This window comes from Rhinolophus hipposideros (genome assembly GCF_964194185.1).
Source record: "Rhinolophus hipposideros genome assembly, chromosome: 11".
NCBI classification, from domain to species: domain Eukaryota; kingdom Metazoa; phylum Chordata; class Mammalia; order Chiroptera; family Rhinolophidae; genus Rhinolophus; species Rhinolophus hipposideros.
In genome coordinates this window covers 18670877-18690381 of record NC_138057.1, presented here as the reverse complement: position 1 = coordinate 18690381, position 19505 = coordinate 18670877, and the positions used below count along the sequence as shown (strand labels likewise).

At 33.7% G+C, this 19505-nt stretch overlaps 1 protein-coding gene across 3 annotated transcripts in view; it reads left to right on the top strand.

Annotated features, from left to right (window-relative positions):
- FOCAD (focadhesin) overlaps positions 1 to 19505 on the top strand; it is a 282277-nt gene that overhangs the window by 110588 nt on the left and 152184 nt on the right. For all 3 annotated transcript variants that reach the window (XR_013994507.1, XM_081067235.1, XM_081067234.1), the window contains exons 12-14: positions 17730 to 17834; positions 18233 to 18334; positions 18866 to 18996. Coding sequence is in view for 2 of the 3 variants with exons in the window: in XM_081067235.1 (XP_080923361.1) it covers positions 17730 to 17834; positions 18233 to 18334; positions 18866 to 18996 (338 nt within the window). In the remaining variant the exon portion in view is untranslated. The remainder of the gene's footprint in view (positions 1 to 17729; positions 17835 to 18232; positions 18335 to 18865; positions 18997 to 19505) is intronic.

Below are 19505 nucleotides of genomic sequence, written 5' to 3'. Positions count from 1 at the left end.
CTGGAGATTCTTTTATAATTCTGTGTATTTTTCCATCTGTAAAATGAGAATAATAGAAGAACCCAACTAAATAAATTCATGTGGATTAAATGAGATAATCCAGTACTTGGTTTATAATCAGTGCTTAATAAAAGTTATGTATTATTAAAATTATAGTTGATTTTCATAGGTCTTTTATTCATTTCACAATTATTTATCTGTAGCCTCATATTCTAGGAGCAGTGCTTGTCTATTTAGCAAGAAAGACATGTTTCTTACCCATTTGACACTTATTGTTACACTTTATTCCCCAAGTACATGAAGAGAGAGACATTAACTGTTTTCTGTGTGTGCCTGTGTGTGTGTTTTAAACTACATTAGATATATAAATGGGATGGAGACTAATGCTTTTCAACAGAAATATAATATGAGCCGCATACATAGGTTTAAATTTTGTGGTAGCCACATAAAAAAGGTGAAAATAAATAAGGGAAATTAATTTTTAAAATGTATTTTATTTAACTCAATATGTCTGAAGTATTATTTCAGTATGTAATCTACCCAAAATTATTAATGAAATAGTTTACATGTAATTTTTAGACTAGACCATCCAAATCTGGTGTGTATTTTACCCTTACAGCACATCTCAGTTCACTCTAGCTACATTTTAAACGCTCATTAGTCACCTGTGGCTTGTGGCTACTGTGTTGAGTTGTGCACAAATGCTAAAAAATCCCAATGCTCATTTTTTTCAATATAAATGTAAATAGGAAATGTTCTTCTCATTGGTTTATTTGCTTAAAATAGCGGTGGAGTCTCTGCAGTGCGATAGAACATAAAATGATTAAGAATAATAATACTTAAAATTGGGTTTTCAGGGAGGTACTAAGAGGGTAATAGAAAGTCACGCAGCTTTTTCTGAGTGGAAGTAGCCAGTCTCAATACTTACAGTTTGTTAACCTTTTCTTCCTTCTGTGGTTAGTCTTGAGTTTAATTTTGCTCCTGTTTTATGAGTATTTGCTCTATGTGTGGTCCTGAGCGAGTTTGCTGCCTGCCGGTGTTCACAGGCTAGTGTGGGCAACCGTCTTGGGAAGATATTGAAAGAAATGTGTGCACGAACCTGGAGGGACAAACAGTACTTAGAAAGGGGCAAACAAGTGCTCTAGTATCCTTAAATATTTTTCATGGTTGTAAACTATTATTTTCATGGTTAGTGCATGAATAGTTGAACTATCAGTTTGAAAAAGGAAGAACACATATAAGTTCAGCTGGCAAGAGGAAGGACTGGATGTGCCTTGAAGAATAAGCTGAGCCAGAGGTGGGGAAGACTTTGTTCCCTGCCGTCAGCTGTCCTCCTTGGGCAGGAAGCCTGCCCTCAGTCTCATTCCTCCACTAAGACTTTGCTGGGTCCTACTGCCGCCTACCTGCTTCCTACTCTTGTGCCTACTAGTCCTGTATCTCCTGCTCATTTACCATCCAGTGCAGTCCCATCATTTATTGAAACATTGCTGAAAATAATTTTAGTAAAATAGCATTTTGTTTTACTAAGGTATTGTTTTTGTATGTAATCGTTGTATGCAAAATATCCAAACAGTATAGTAGTACCATGTTTCCCGAAAGTAAGACCTAGCCGGACAATCAGCTCTAATGCGTCTTTTGGAGCAAACATTAATATAAGACCTGGTGTGTTTTATGTTATGTTATGTTATGTTATGTTATGTTATGTTATGTTATGTTATGTTATGTTATGTTATGTTATGTTATTTACTATAAGACCAGGTCTTATTTTAATGTTTGCTCCAAAAGACGCATTAGAGCTCATTGTCTGGCTAGTCTTATTTTTGGGGAAACATGGTATGTACAATAGTCATATATAAACATGCTATTTGTCTTAATGTACCTGCCCTCCAAATACACACATATGCACACGAAAGCATTATGTTATGTTGTTCCTTTACAGTTTGTGTTTTTCTCTCATCAATAGCTATCTTTCCATGTTCATTTATAAGATCTAATTCATGCTTTTTGAAGGATGCTGGTGTTCTACAGTGTATTGCTTAATGTTTACAAACGTTTCTATTTTGGTAGATGTTTAGGTTGTCCATTTGTGTTGTTGTTGCCATTGCAGAGAATGTAGCAAACATCTGAGGCATTCTTGGCACCTCAGCCTTTTAGAACAGCATTGTCCTCTAGAGTTTTCTGGGATGATGGGTATGTTCTGTAATCTGCTGTCCCACAGGGCAACCACTAGGCACGTGTGACTACTGAGCACTCGAAATGTGGCCAGTGGGACCGGGGAACTGGACTTTTCATTTTGCTTAATTTTCATTTATTTAAATTCAAATTTAAGTAGTTGCATGTGACTAGTGTCTACGTGTTGGACAGCCCAGCTCTAGAATCTCTCCCTCTATAAATGAAAAAGCAGTCATTGTTATACCATTTAGTATTTTGCATTTATCAACGACTGCTTTGAATTGTTGTTTTCTTGTTCTTATATCTTAATTTCTGTCTACAGAAACTATTTTCTACGCTTTTAATTTTCAAGTTGAGTTTGGCTTATTCAGCCAATAATGGTTGAGGTTATAATTGGGAGTTTCTTAACTAGACTATATACTACTTATGTAGGGACTGTCTTTTCTTCCTTGTGTCTCTAAAGCCCAACACAGTACCCAGTGTAAGAGTTGGCCCTCAAATGTTTTTGATTGTAAGCTATATAACTCATAGGGGAGCTCACTGTTACTATTGATATTAGAAATCTAGAAGTTATTCTTTTTAAAAATCCTACATAGCATTTTTTTATTTTTTTTTAGTTAAAGTTTATTGGGGTGACGATTGTTAGTAAAGTTACATAGGTTTCAGGTGTACAATTCCGTATTACATCATCTGTATATCACATTGTGTGTTCACCATCCGAGTCAGTTCTCCTTCCATCACCATATATTTGATCCCCCTTACCCTCATTGATCACCCTCCTCCCCCCTTACCCTCTGGGAACCACTAAACTATTATCTGTGAAATTGTCTATGAGTTTTTGTTTCTTCATTTGTTTGTCTTGTTCTTTTGTTGTTTTCAGTTTTATATCTCACATACAGTGAAATCATAGGGTTCTCTACTTTTTCTATCTGACTTATTTTGCTCAGCATAAAAATCTCAAAATCCATCTATGTTGTCGAAAATGGTACCATTTCATCTTTTCTTATGGCAGAATAGTATTCCATTATGTATATATACCACAACTTCTTTAAACAATCATCTATTGAAGGACACTTTAGTTTCCATGTTTTGGCCACTGTAAATAAAGCTGCAATGAACATCAGAGCACATATATCTTTACGGATAACTGTTTTCAGATTTTTTTAGTAGATACCCAGGAGAGAGATTGCTGGGTCGTATGGTAATTCCATTCGTAATTTTTTGAGGAGCCTCCACACTGCCTTCCGTAATGGCTGTATCAGTCTGCATTCCCACCAACAGTGTATGAGGGTTCCTTTTTCTCCACAGCCTCTCCAACACTTGTTACAATTTGTCTTGATGATGTTAGCCATTCTAACTGGGGTGTGGTGATAGCACATTGTGGTTTTTATTTGCATTTCTCCGATGATTAGTGATGTTGAACATTTTTTCATGTCTATTGGCCATTTGTATGTCCTCTTTGAAGAAATGTCTATTCAGGTCCTCTGCCCATTTTTTAATTGGATTGTTTTTCTGTTGTTGAGTTCCTTATATAGTATTTTGGATATCAGTCCCTTACTGGAGGTGTTGTTTGCAAAAATCTTCTCCCATTCGGTTGGTTGCCTCTTTATTTTGTTGATGGTTTCATTTGCTGTGCAGAAGCTTTTTATTTTGATGTAGTCCTATTCATTTATTTTAGCTTATACTTCCATTGTCTTTGGGGTCAAATTCATAAAATGCTCTTTGAACCCAAGGTCCATCAGTGCAGTACCTATGTTTTCTTCTATGCAGTTTATCAATTTTGACTTAATTTTGGTACACTGTGACAGATACGTAGCAGTCTAGTTTCATTCTTTTGCAGGTGGCTTTCCAATTCTCCCAGCACCATATATTGAAGAGGCTGTCTTTTCTCCATTGTATGTTTTTGGCTTCCTTGTCGAAAGTTGTCTGTCCATATTTGTGTGGGTTTATTTCTGGGCTCTCAGTTTTATTCCATTGGTCTGTGTGTCTGTTTTTCTGCCAATACCATGCTGGGTTGATTATTGTAGCCCTGTAATATAAGCTGAAGTCAGAAAGTGTGATGCCTCCAGTATTGTTCTTTTTTCTTAGGATTGCTTTGGCTATTCGGGGTCTTTGTGGTTCCATACAAATCTGATGATTTTTTTGTTCAACAATTTTTTTTCTTAATTGATAGTTTTTTTAAAGCAACATATGGAATGATTTGGGGTCAGGGGTTTTCAAGACTACCTTCCCCTTGGTTTGTGGATTTGCTGTAAGGACTCACAGAACTCAGCATACAGTTGCAACCACGACTATGACTTATTACAGTAAAAGGGTAAAAAGCAAAATCGTAAGGGAGAAGTTCATTGGGTGAAGTTTCCAGGAAGCTTGGCACAAGCTTCCAAGGGTGCTCTGAGTGGAGTCACACGGCATGTAGTTACTCCTCCACTATCAAATTAGGGTGACACTTGTGAAGTGTTGTCTAGTTGGGAAGCCCATTAGACTCTATGCCCTTTTATTGGGGGCTGGTCAGTTCAGGTACAGTGTTTTGTATGCTGTGTTTGTACAAACAGTTTAGGCACACTCATATCAATCAGTAAAGAATGGTAGGAACCATCTCCAAATCCACTTTCAAAGACCCCATGCAAAGGCTGACTTTGCAAGCAGGCCTCTGAAGGATGGCAATGGTCCCAGGCCTGTGATGCTTACCATTTTCTGCACATTTACTTAAATTTTGATGAATTTGGGTTATGTTTTGTATTCTTAAGTAGTGGATTCAAAGTTAATCCTTTGATTTCTCCTTTTTTCCTTTTGATTAGTCTCTTCTTTTCCTTTTTGGTATTTGAATATATATATTAAATGTCTTCTAAGTAGGTGGCTATCATTCTTTTATTTTGAGTACCTTTGGTAAAGGAGTAACCTTTGGTTACAGAAAGCTAAGTGTCTCTTAGAGCAGCACACTCTATCCTCTAAATATTTTTTTAAATACTCCTTTTCCATGCTAAACCCATATACACCTTTCAATATGGGCCTGGGATTACCTAAAACAAACCTAGTTTGTTTCTTATGTTAGCTTTTTAAGTATTTGGAGGTAACTGTTATCTTTCTTCAATCCTCCTGTTCTGTAGAAAATTCTGTGTTCTTTGCCCTTTTTTTCTTCATGGTTATAACAAAAAATACCTATTTGTAGTATTTTTTTTTTCCTGGCATATGTTTTGCACATTATATTGGTGGTTTTTAATATGGAAATTTTTATTCTGTTTTACTTTTTTTAGTTGATTTACTCTGACCTAAAAAAATACCTGCTATTGTATATATATTGTATGTGTACCTGGGGAAATATTGCCTCCTAGATTTTACTGAATTTCTGTGTTTTTTAAAAAAATACATTTATGTAGAGAGAATACTTAGATCAGAAAATTTTTACCCTTTTATTATGAAAAATTTCAAGCGTATTCAAAGTGGAAGAAATAGTATAAACTAGTATAAACATAGAATAAATCCGATGTACACATCTCTTAGCCTCAACCGTTATCATTACATAGCTGGTTTGTATCTTCTGTATCATTCTTCAACCCCCAAGTCTGTAACATTATTTTGAAGCAAATCTCAGATTAAGGCTGACCTACTTAATTGAATTTTGAACATTTTCTTTTTAGAAACATTATACCACCTTTTACTCCCCCAGAATTATGTGTTTGTTTCCCTGTATCTTTGCATTAAGTTTTATAATTTAAAAATATTTTTAACTCTAGTATGAGAGAGAATTGTCCGTTATAACTATCAGTTTTTAAAATAGTGAGATTAAATGGTTTTGAAGTTCTTTTTTGATGCATTTTCCCCCCCATTTTTCTCTTAAGTTTTAGATTTAAGTGCTTTGCCCATATTTGTTTGAGGGAGGGTGAGTGAGAATCTGTATTTATCTTAAAATTATTGCATTCTTTATTTAGAATGTCACATCATTGGTTGATAATCACACACACACATGCACACACACACGCACACACACACACACTTGTTTTCTTTTTAAAAGCAAACTATTACCGAGTGTTTTACTGTGTAGCAGGTACTGAATTACTTTGGTTGGGTGTAGAATTCTGGGTTTGGGAACCATTTCCCTTCACTCTCTTGTTTGCTTCCATTGCTTCCATAGCTTGCAGTGTTGTGGAGAAAAATCCAATGTTATTCTGATTCCTGAATTGCGGAGTATATATTTATGTGAATCTAAATTTGTTTTTATTTTTCCTCTTTAGAAGCTGTTAGGAATTTCTCTTTGTTCCTGATACTCTGTAATTTCATGATGATGTGCCTTTGTGTGAATCTGTTCTCTTGTGTTGTACTGGATAATTGCTAGCTCTTTTAAATCTTGGAAGTCATGCCCTTGCATTCTGGGGAATTTTTAAAATTATTTTTCCATTAATTTCTTTCCCTCTACTGACCCTGTTTTTTTCCCCTGAAACTTTTGGTTTTTTTTCAAATATATTTTTTTCATTTTCCAGTTGACATATAATATTAAATTAATTTCAGGTGATTTCTTTCTGGAACTAATCTTATCTGGACCCTAAATTCCTGTACTGGTCTTCTAATTTTTTTTTTATCTTTTCTTCCCCAACTCCTTCTCTCTGCTTTTTTACTCTACAATTTGGAAAATTTCCTTCACTTTATCTTTCAAATATTATTGAATTTTCTGTTGTCCTAAGATGTTTTTAATTCAACAGCTCTTTTTGTTTTCTAAATGTTCTTCCTTTTTAATTGTATCCATCTTTACTTAGTAGTCTTTCATTGTTTTAATGCTTAGTAGTTCTTTCCTTTCTAGAAAGCATATAAATATTCGCTTAATATTTCTTCCAGATTCTCTTTGATGTTCTGGAATCCATCTGGAATATTTTTATTGCGTGGTAATGTGTTAGGATTTCCCCTCCTTATTAGTTAACCAGTTTTGCTAACATCATTCATGGATTAATTTTTTTCTATCAGTTTGCACAGTCTGCTTCTGTCATGGATGTGACTGTCACTGTGTTTTTACGAACAAGTATGTCCGTTTTCTAGTCTAATCATTTTCCTTAATGCAGAAGACTGTTCATTACAGGAGTTTACTAAATCTGTTTTCTGTGATTCCTTGTCAGTATACTGCCTACTCCAAGCCATGGAATCAGTCCTCTTGTTATTCTTTGTTCCAAGAAATTTAAATCAATTCTTTGTTATGTTCCTGGCTTTCTTCATTAATTTTACTTCATCCTGGGTGTGAATCTGCTTGATTAATATAGCATTCTAGTTAGGTCATTTGTTTACCATTATTTATATAGACCCCCATTTAATGTTCAATCTTGTATTTGAGACTCAGTTTGGACCTTATAAAATTAATGGAATAAGATATTTACCACTTATTTAAACTTCAAAGGGTTTTTGTCATTGAAGAAGGAAAGTGAGGATTTGAAGTCATACCTTATATTCCACCAACTTGTATTGGCCGTTTAATCTTTTTCCCCTCAAATGTAATATGGATTGGTTTATATCTACCATTGTCAGTCTTGCATAGTTTTTCATATCCCAATAAATTGACGTGACTGTCATAGCTTTGGGTTCTGGTAGTAATTTACTATTTCAATAAATTCAAAAGCATTGAATCTTTCTAGTTTTACTACATAGTTGCTTACCTAGCTGAGCTGTATTTAATTATATCTCATTGTTGGAAGGCATTCAAACTCCTCCTTCCCACTCTGATTTAAAACACATTGCCATTGACAGAGACAGTAGTATAAATTGACTCCACCTAATTGAAAAGAAAAATACACATATTATACCTTACTTATAGGACACTGGCTTTTAACTTTTGTTCTACCAGTCTGACTACCAAAGATTTAGATCTCACCATGATAGAAATGTAAGACCTACTTTTGTTCAGGAAGGAAACTTTATGCTTATAGGAAGTCAGTCATTATACTTATCATTAATAGCTAATAGTCAAAATGTTAGCAATTGAAAAAGGTAATGTTGACTTTACTTCTTTTTTCTCATTGGTTGTTACATGTTAATAGTGTGGCTAACTATTAGTTGATGATTTTTCTTATACCATTTTCTAAATGTATACGTTATTGCGAACTCTGAGAGATAAGGAAGATTCAGATGGCTAAGGAGACTGACCTGGAAATCAAGTTGAGGTAGGGAAAGGTCAGGGTTATCATCTTCCAAGTAAGTATTTCAAACTCCTCAAGGGATGTGATACTTTATCTTATTTTCATTTGTGATGTTTCCTCTGTTTTTATACTTGGAGCTCCTGTGTCATTGACCTTATTTTCTATATACTGGGAAATTCTTACCTCAAATTCTGATGATGTCCTGGTAACATCTTGATATCCTGTTAACATTTACCTAACATATAAATTTTTCTAATGCTAAGTTAATTTGGTCAAAGTACTATCTTTAAGTACTTTTCTTTGCAAGTGGCAGGCTTTTAGTCATTGTTTATAGATTGAAGTAGCTGTAACCCTGCATAAGCTCTATCTTGTTGAATGGAATTTGAGCAGATGAATTAGGAGTAGTTGATGTACTAAAGCATTTTGTGATATGCTGAGAACCAGAGATCCGAAGGTAAAGAAGATGTCATCCCTGCCTTTGGTTAGGCACAGGGGCAAGTGTATGGGCTTTGGAGTTAAATTGTTTTGGTCCCGTCCTAGCTCCAGTATGTACTAGCATAACTACCCCGGGCAAATTATTTGGCCTTTGTGAGCTTTAGTTTTGTCATGTGAAACATGCTGATAATCATGATTTTCTATAAAGTGCTTAGGAGAGTGTTTATAGTAACTGTTCAATAGATGTTAGCTGCTATTGTTAGAGGAGTCATTCTTTATAGATCAGATGCTCAAGCTGCACTGGAATAAGGCTAGAGTGACTATCAAATAGAAAGAAGATGGCCTGGTAGGGGCCTTTGTTATTCTACATATCTTTCTTCCCTTGATCTTATTTGACTCTCAAAGTTTAAACTTCAAGACTCTAGACCACTTATTTAATTATAATTTATGATGTAAATATAATTTAAACCACAGTAAAATAAAATTATACCATTTCTTTGATGTTGCTGCATGTCTGCAGATTTCTCATAAGTGGAAGGAATGATTAGCTTTTCAGTACTTCTGTCAATGGACTACTTTCCAGTGTATTACTTAAATAATAGGATATCATAACTAGAAATATCAAGTAATTAGACAGGTGGATTAACTAATTTCCAAAAGCATGATAGTAATATCCTTTGTAGAATAAATTTTTTAAAGTTTCACTATTAAAATTATTAATGCCTTTATGCATACGCTTGTTTATGAACCATTCAAGCATATTCATTCTTTGTTATATAAAAATTCACGTTTTATCTTTTCATTTGTAACTTAACACATACTGTTATCTTACCACTGTATTAATGGCAAATACACTCATGTACTTAGAATTTCCTTCCATTTTTTCTCAGGACAGAGTCTTATACAAAGATGGTTCAGCATTTATATAATCTAAGGATATGAATACAAACTAAGAATTCACTTCCAAAGTTCAGGTCTAGTAGTATAAAACATTGTCTGAAAAGTTAAATAAAACCAGATACTGCTTTCAATTTTTGACTCTTCCATTAGATGATCATGTCTTGAGTTGTTTCTTTTCACTGGTATCTTTATTTTCTATTTATATTAATTTCTTACTATATTTTGTATTTGGTAATAAAGTATGAGCCACCTTTCATACTTTTAAAAAAGAGGAATAGTTATAAGCATTAACTACATATCCTCTCATTTGATAACTAAGATGAATAATGACAAAACCCTTTTTATTTCTCATGGTTTATAAGTAGATAGCACTGCTCACGATTTTCCTTACAGACCGTCTGAAGGGTTATTCTGTTATCTGTGTAACCTCATACAGTGCTGCCAACATGGATATTTTTCATGGAATACAAGGTGAAATTTTAAACTCTGTTCTTCATATGATTAACTTCAGGGAGATGCTGGATTGTGTCTCCTGGTTGTTTTTTTCTGTATGTTTTGCCCAAATATAGGGAGAAGACTTGTATGATAGCTTTTTATCCTGTTTAGATAGCCTGGACTCTTTGATTGCTTTCCTTCTGCCAAGGTCGAATGGAGGAATGAAGATGTGGACTCCCATCCTTATTCTGCCACCAACAAACTCTGTGGTCCCTCTGGGCCTCATTTCTTTCATCTGTAAAACAAAGTTGTTTAAATGAACTTGACAAAGAGTCTTCTCACTCTTAAAAAACAATCCCGTGATTTTTTTTTAAATTGTAGTAAACATATAACATTAAATATACCTTCTTGTCAACATGTTACATGTACAGTACAGTATTATGTACAGCTTGTCATCTTGCAAGAATGAATATCTATACCCACTGAACAGCTACTTGCCTTTTCCTTCTGCTCCTAATCCCTGGCAACCGTCATTCTACTTTCTCCTTGTAAGACTGACTGCTTTAGACACCTCATACACATAGTATCATGCAATATTTGTCTTTATGCAACTGGCTTATTTCACACAGTGTAATGTCCTCAAGATTCATTCATGTTGCAGCATATGGCAGGATTTCCTTCTTTTTTTGAAGCTTAATAATATTACATTGTACTTATATGCCACATTTTCTTTATCCATTCATCCGTCAGTGGATACTTAGGTTGTTTCCATCTTTTGGCTCTTGTGAAGAATGCTGAAATGAACATGGAGTGCAAATAATATCTTTGAGATCCTAATTTCATTTCCTTTGAAATATTTCAATTCTTTAAAATATTTTTGAATATGCCCATGCGTGTTTTATTATAAAAACTAACAGTGCCAAATTAAGCACGTCAAACAATTACAGTCTCTTTATATTCCATAAAGTGTTACAGAAAAGTTTGTGTTTCAATAAAAGAACTGTTGTTTTAGAACAGGCAGCTAACAGCAACTGTGCAGTTAATGGTTTTTTTGTGGGTAGATTTTAAGAGACCACTGCCTGTCCTGAAATTCCCAAAATGAGATTGCTGGATCATATGATAGTTTTGTTTTCAATTTTTGGAGGAATCTCCATACTGTGTTTCATATTATAGTAACTACACCATATAACATTTTGCGTAGAGTATGAAAACATAACTGAGTTTTTGTTGTTGTTCGTTTTGAATCCTACAACTTTCCTGAATTCATTTATTAGTTTCAACTAACTTTTTCTGTGTGAGATCTTTAGGGTTTCTACATATAAGGTTATGCCATTTATGAACAGAAGTAGTTTTACTTCTTCCTTTCTGATTTGAACAACTTTCATTTCTTTTTTTTGCCTACTTTTCTCTGGCTAGGACTTCCAGTACTGTGTTCTGTGTTCTATTAATACTATGTAATATGAATAGAAATGGCAAGAGTGGGCATCTGCCTTGTTTTTGATCTTAGAGGAAAAGCTTTCAGTTTTTACTGTTCAGTATGGTATTAGTTGTGGGGTTTTTAATAAAGAGACTTGATTATGTTGAGGTGATTTCCTTCTGTTCTTGGTTTAGTGAGTGTTTTTATATATTTTTTTAATCATGAAAGAGCGTTCAGTTTTGTTAAATGCTTTTTTTGCATCTATTGTGATGAGTATGTGATTTTTATCCTTCATTCTGTTAATGTAGTTTATAACATTGATTGATTTTTATATGTTGAACCATCCTTGCATCCCAGGGATAAATTCCACTTGGTCATGGTGTATGACGCTTTTAAAGTGCTGCTGAATTCTGTTTGCTAATATTTTGCTGAGGAATTTTGCATGCATGTTTATTAGGGATATTGTCCTGTAGTTTTCTCTTCCTCTTCCCTCCTCACTCCCCCTCTCTTTTCCTCCCCCCACCTCCGCCGCCTCCTTCTTCTCTTTGGAATTGTCTTTTTCTGGCTTTGGTATGAGAGTAATGCTCGTCTCATAAAATGAGTTTGGAAGTAGTCCCGCCTCTTCAATTGTGGGGGAAGAGTTTAAGAAGTGTTGGTGTTGGTTCTTCTTTAAATGTTTGGTAGAATTCACCTGTGAAACCATCTGGTCCTGGGCTTTTCTATGTTGGTAGGTTTATTGACTGCTGATTTAATCTTCTTGTTATGTGTTCAGATTTTCTATTCATGATTTAGTCTTGGTATGTTATGTTTCTAGGAAATTATTCATTTATTGTAGTGTGATCGTATATCGTGTCTTACCCTTTTTATTTCTGTGGCATCAGTTGTGATATCTCCTATTTCATTTCTGATTTTATTTATTTGAGTCTTTTTTTTCTTAATCTAGCTAATGAATTGTCAATTTTGTTGATCTTTTAAAATACCAATTTAATTTTGTTGATTTTTCTGTTGCTTTCCTAGTCTTTATTTATTCCTGCTTTAATATTTAGTGTTTCCTTCTTTGTACTAACTTTGGTTTTAGTTTATTCTTTTTTTTTTCTAGTTCCTTGAGATACAAAGTTAGCTTGTTAATTTGAGCTCCTTTTTGTTTTCCAATGTAGGTGTTTACCTCTATATACTTCTCTCTTAGTGCTTGCTGCTTTTGCTGCATCCCATAAGTTTTGGTATCTTGTAATTTTTGTTGTTTTTTGTTTCAAAATATTTTCTAGTTTTCTTTTAGGTTTTTCTTTGATCTATTGGTTATTCAAGAGTATGTTGTTTAGTTTCCAGGTATTTGTGAATTTTCTGGTTTTCTTACTGTTATTGGCTTCTAGTTTCATTGTGGTCAGAAAAGGTACTTGGTATGATTTCAGTCTTCTTAAATTAAATTTACACTATTTACACTAATTTACTATTACACTAATCTCCTATTAACACTATTATTTTTGTTGCTATCTATTTCCCCCTTCAATTCTGTTAATGTTTGCTTCATATATTTAGGCATACATACATTGCTCTGATGTTGGGTGCATATGTATTTATAATTGTCTATCTTCCTAGTAAATTGACACTTTTATCATTATATAATATCCTTGTGTGACAGTTTTTTATTTGAAGTCTATTTTGTATGATGTAAGTATGGTTACTCTTGCTCTCTTTTAGTTACCATTTGCATGGACTATCTTGTTTTTATTCTTTCACTGTTAGCCTGTGTGTGTCCTTAGATGTAAAGTGAATCTCTTGTATACAGCATATAGTTATATCGTTTTTTATCTCTTTAGCCACTCTGTCTTTTGATTGGGGAGTTTAATCCATTTACATTTAAAACAATTACAGATAGGGGAGGAATTACTATTGCCATTTTGTTAATTGTTTTCTGTCTGTCTTATAGCTTTTTTGTCTCTTTTCCTCTATTTCTGTCTTACTTTGTGTTTCGTTGCTTTTTTGTTTTTGTAATGCCATGCTTTGTTTCCTTGCTACTATCTTTTGTGTATCTTCTATAGGTATTTTTGCTTGTGGTTACCATGGGGCTTATAGTTATAACAGTCTATATCAAGCTGGTAACTTCAATTACATACAAAAGTTTTACATACTTTATGTTATTGATGTCACAAATTACATCTTTTTACATTATGTATCCACTAACATGTTTTTATAGTTATAGTCATTTACACTTTTGTCTTTGAACTTCTATACCAGAGCTAAAAGTGATTTATGCACCACTATTACACTATTACAATGTTCTGTATTTTTCTATATATTTACCTTTATCAGTGAGCTTTATACTGCCTATGCTTTTGTGTTGCTGTCTAGTTTGTTTTCTTTTCAACTTGAAAGACTCCTGTTAGGATTTCTTGTGAGGCAGTTCAAATGGATAAACTCACTCAGTATTTGTACATTTGAAAAAGTATTTCTCCTTCAGTTTTGAAGGAAAGCTTTGCTTGATATAGTATTTTTGGCTGACTGTGTTTTTTTTCTTGTTGTTAGTTTATTTGTTTTAGCACTTTGAATATATCATCCTTCATTCCCTTCTGGTTTGCAAGATTTTTGCTGAGAAATCTGCTGGGGGCTCCTTAAAATCCTGTCATTCTAAATTAATTTGTTTTTCAAGGACTTGAATTCTGAAGGAGGGAAAAGAAAGCATTGAGTTTTATGAAACCCAAACGGTCTTGAGTCAGTGAATTATAGGGCACTTACCATCTTATTTTAAATTTAAGGTAAAGTCAGAGCATTCATTCTCTTTTCTGTCTCTGGAGAGTAGAAGGCTCAAGAGCAGAGGAATCAAGAGCTTATAATGACATCTCAAGTAAATCAGTAAATACACATATATGTTATTTCATTGGGAAAATAACAGTCCAAACTTTATGCAAGAAGTTTTTCCACACCTATATAGCTATATCTTTGTTTTACTAATTAAATAACATCTATTTTTTTTCTCCATTACTTGAAGATTTAATTTGAGCTATGATAGTCCGAAGAACTGTACAGAGTCTAACATTATTGACTGTAAAAGTTTACCACTTTATTTTTTCATGTCTGAACTCGCGATAGAAAATACACACCCTTACATACTTCTTTAGGTCTAAGGCTCATAAAGGAACTGTACTCTTTAGTACTTTATTTCTTTCCTGACAATATAATTAAAACAGTTGTTTAAAAGCCCACAACTAAATACATTATTTTATAAAATGCCACTAACTCTACTGATTGCTCTTCCCAGAACTAAGAATCTGTCAAAGTGTCTTGGTAGAAATCTTCCCAGAAGGGGTAATTCATTGAGACATGTACAGTACAATCTAAGATAACCTTTTGTTTTTAATTAAAATGGGGATTAAGAAGCCAATGCAAAATTGTCTCCCTTCCTTTGCTCAAGGTGAGGATGATGAAACTTCTGTTCCAATCGAGCCTCAGCAATGGTTAAAAACATCATAAATTCTAACTGTGTTATAAGTCTGTAGGCATTACATGCATAGCTCCAAATGCTGCCAAGTATATTATGGTCAGGCTCATTAATGAATTAATGTTTAACTGTCAAATTTTTATTGGTAGGGTTAAGAGGATTTTTTTCCTCCTTGAAATTGAATTAAAGTAATAAAAGTCATAAATTAATTAATGACTTAAGTTAAAAAAGAAACAGGCTTTCTAAAATTACAGAAGAAATTTAACTAATTCTGGACAACAAAACTGTGAAATGTACTATAAAGAAAGTAGAAACTTTTTGAGCCATCAAGTAGTTTCTTATGGTAAGTATTCACTCAATGATTTTAAACTGAATTTTTTTTTTAAAGATTTTATTGGGGAAGGGGAACAGGACTTTATTGGGGTACAGTGTGTACTTCCAGGACTTTTCTTTTCTTTCCCAAGTCAAGTTGTTCTTTCAGTCTTAGTTGTGGAGGGAGCAGCTCAGCTCCAGGTCCAGTTGCCATTGCTAGTTGCAGGGGGCGCAGCCCACCATCCCTTGCGGGATTCGGAGGAGTTGAACTGGCTGGCAACCTTGTGGTTAAGAGCCTACTGGCCCATGTGGGAATCGAATTGGCAGCCTTCGGAGTTAGGAGCATGGAGCTCCAACCGCCTGAGCCACTGGGTCGGCCCCCTAAATTGAATTTTTTAAATAAAAAATAGCTTTACATATAATTCATATGCCATATATTCATTCATTCAAAGCACATAATTCAATGATTTTTAGTATATTTACAAAGTTGTAAACATAATTACAAATAATTTGAGAACATTTTCATCAAAAGGAAACTTTGTACCCATTAGCCATCATTCCTCATTTTTCCCTATAGCTCCCCAATCCTAAGCAATTACTTTCTGTCTCTATAGATTTGCCTACATCTCATAAATGGGGTCACACACAATGTGGTCTATTGTGACTGGCTTCTTTCACTTCAAATAATGTTGTCGAATTTCATCCATATTGATGCCTTTTCCTTTTTATAGCCAAATAATATTACATTATATGGCTAGACTACATTTTAGTTATCCATTCCTCAGATGATGGACATTTGGGTTTCCACTGTTTAGCTATAATTACACTGTTATGAACATTTATGTACAAGTTTTTTTGTGGATATGTGTTTTATTTCTCTTTGGTAGATACCTAGGAGTAGAATTGCTAGATATGTATAGTAATTCAGTTTAACCATTTGAGAAATTGCAAGACTGTTTTACAAAGGGGCTGCGCCATTTTACATTCCAGTGTATGAGGGTCTCGATTTCTCCACATGCTTGCCAACACCTGCTATTGTCTTGTCTTTTTTATTTTAAGCATTCTATTGGGTGTGAAATTGTGTATCTCTCTAGTTTTGATTTGTATTTAGGTCATCACTAATGTGATTGAATGTCTTTTCCTGTCTTTATTGGCCATTTGGTTATCTTCTTTGGTAAAATATTTATTCAGATTCTTTGTTCTTTTAAAATTGGGTTGTCTTTTTACTATTGAGTTCTAAGAATTCTTTGTATATTCTTGATACAAGTCTCTTATTAGATATATGATTTGCAAATATTTTATCCCACTTTCTGTATAGCATCTTTTGATGGACAAATAGTTTTAATTTAATAAAATCTACTTTTGTTTTGTTGTTTATGCTTTCAGTGTCACATCTAAAAAGGCATTTCCTAACCAAAGGTCACAGAAATTTATTACTATGTAGGTACAAATTTTTGATTGTGTAGCGGTTGGTGCTCCTAAGCCCCATGTTATTCAAGAGTCAACTGTATTTTCCTTAAGAGTTGTGTAGTTGTAGCTCTTGACATTTAGATCTAAAATCTATTTTGAGTTCATTTTTATGTGTGGTGTGAGGAAGGGATCCAAATTTATTTTTTACATGTGAATATACAGTTGTTGAAATCCAGCACCATTTTTTGAAGAGACTCTTTTTCCCCATTGTATTTTCTTGGTGTATTTGTCAAAAATCAATTGAACATAAATGTAAGGATTTATTTCTGGACTCTGAGTTCTTTTTCACTGATCTGTATTTCTATCCTTAGGCTAATACCACACTGTTTTGATTGCTGTGGCTTTGTAATTGGAAATTGGGAAGTTTGAGTTCTCAAATTTTGTTCTTCTTTTTCAAGATTGTTTTGGCTATTCAGGGTCCCTTGCTTTTCCATATGAATTTTAGGATTACTTTATTAGTTTTGGCAAAGAAGGCAGCTGTGATTTTGATAGGAATTGCATTTAACCTGTAGATCTACTTGGAAAATATTACCATCTTAATATCATTAAGTCTTCTGATCTACGAATGAATTGTATAGAGATTGAATGGGTACCTGGAGGGAAAATTTTGCCCATTGACCTGGTACAGTACAACTGATTTCAATTATTTCATATTAGAATAACGTAATTGAATATTTCACGATATGGAGTTACTTTATTGTTGATATACCCTAAGTGTTAGCTGTTCATTAGAACTGTAAGTTTGTTTTTGGACAGGATATAGCTTAACTAGTTTGGTATTGTTGAGAGTTATTTTCATAGTTGTTTTAGAAAAACATTTTTTGATTGGTGTTTGGCAGCTAATTATAAAAGAGATAGAATATTAGTGGTACTATCAAATTACCATTAACAAGAAATTGTTAACTGACATTTCTTTAGTCTTTTAATTCATATATGCTATTTATATTACTCCTTTGAAGAAAAATGAAATAATGATTGCTTTTAGATTGATTTCCTTTAGAAGGCATAATTAACATGTTTTTTAAATTCATTTTAGGTACCAAATTTAATTCCAGTTCTAATGTTCAAGTTGAGAAAACCACTGAAACCTGTATTATACAATGATATCTTGTATACTTTACCAACGCTTGGTGTTCACAAGGTTCGTATATTAAACAATTTACTTAGGGGCAAAAAGAAAGTGAGGCATGAATAAGACATTGAATTTTGCTTGGTATTATATGAAATTTTGAGACCTTAATTATGCTCCCTTGTTGGGCCAAAAGTATTTATTACAATATTTTAGGAGTAATTCTTTTAAATCATTTAATACCATAGCCAAGTTTTCCCATTGGGTGTTATCTGAAATAAGGTCTTTACGTTCCCAAGATTGCTAGTTCACCCCTCCCAAAGCTATCTCCAACCTTTGAGAAGATGGGCAATACTGTAATCTTCCATTTAGGACTTTATTTTATAATAAAGGATTTTGAAATTCTTTTGTAGCCTTGGGATTATCTACATTTACATTTACGTAACCTAAATTTCTTCAACATTCTCTAGCTGTGTATAGGACAAATTCTACGAGTAATCCAGCTTCTTGGAACTACGCCACAACTAAGAGCTGTCTCTTTGCGCTTGTTGACATCTTTATGGGAAAAGCAGGTAAGCTCAGATAGACTCTTATGTGCATATTAAACATATTTCTTTCAGTGAAAAAACCTAATTTTGTCCTTATGTGTGGCAGTGCTTTGGTATAGTAGAATTAGTGAGTGGCATAGTGATTGCATTGAGAAGTTGTGATTCAGCGTGATGCTTTCGACCTGTGACACATCCGTTGTGATTGACTCTCATAGAGAAATTGAGAATAGAAAATAATCTTATTTCTTTAATTCTGAAATTTATTTTTCCATTTGCATGGAAAAAGTAATAGAAATATGGTTCTAAGTGATTAGAGCCTTTGTAATTAGGATGAGATGTAGCCACATTTCTCTTGTTTTATGAAACGAACAGTACGTGGGTCTGTAAGAAAATCCCCAGCAATCACAACATCATTCTTCTCCACTGATTAGAAGAAATACATTACGATTTGCAATGCAAATGTGAGATTTGGAGGTGAAAATGCTGCAGAAAAGGAGATAATGATGATTCAACTCAAGCTGGGAAATTACCTTTTTTGTGAAATTGCCTCCTTAGGATCGTATCTATCCTGAACTGCAGCGTTTCATGGCCGTGTCCAGTGCGCCCTCTCTGCCTGTGGATAAGGAAGTACAATGGGAGAAACTGATTGCTAAAGCAGCAGCCATCAGGGACATATGTAAGCGAAGGTAAGATGTGCTTTGGGAATATATATCGTGATATTTATTTTGCATTTAGTTGTTTTATTGCAAGCAGGAAGCTAGGAAAGATAGGCAGAGAATATTTGAATAAGAATACATTAATTTTCAATTGAAGTTTTCTGATTGTAACACTTAGTAGTATTGGAAAATAAGTTTGAGAAGCAAGTATGTCTTTTCATTTCAGGTCTAGTCTTATATCTAGCTTTATAGAATATTTATATCATTTTTCTGGCTAACAATTTAGTATTGTAAGAAAACATGATGTTATCTATTCTATTTTTCTGTATATGAGTTCCTGAAACTTAAGGAATAGACTGTAGTCAAACTGTTCTTATATTCTCCCTGTGTTATGCCTGATTTTTATAAGGAGTTTTAATAGAGAAGGGCTTAATTGTGACTCATTACATGGAATTAATTATTAGGAATATCGCTTCTCGGCCTTTTGGCTAAGATCAAGTGTAATTATTAGGAATAGTTACAAGGAAGAAAATGTTCTT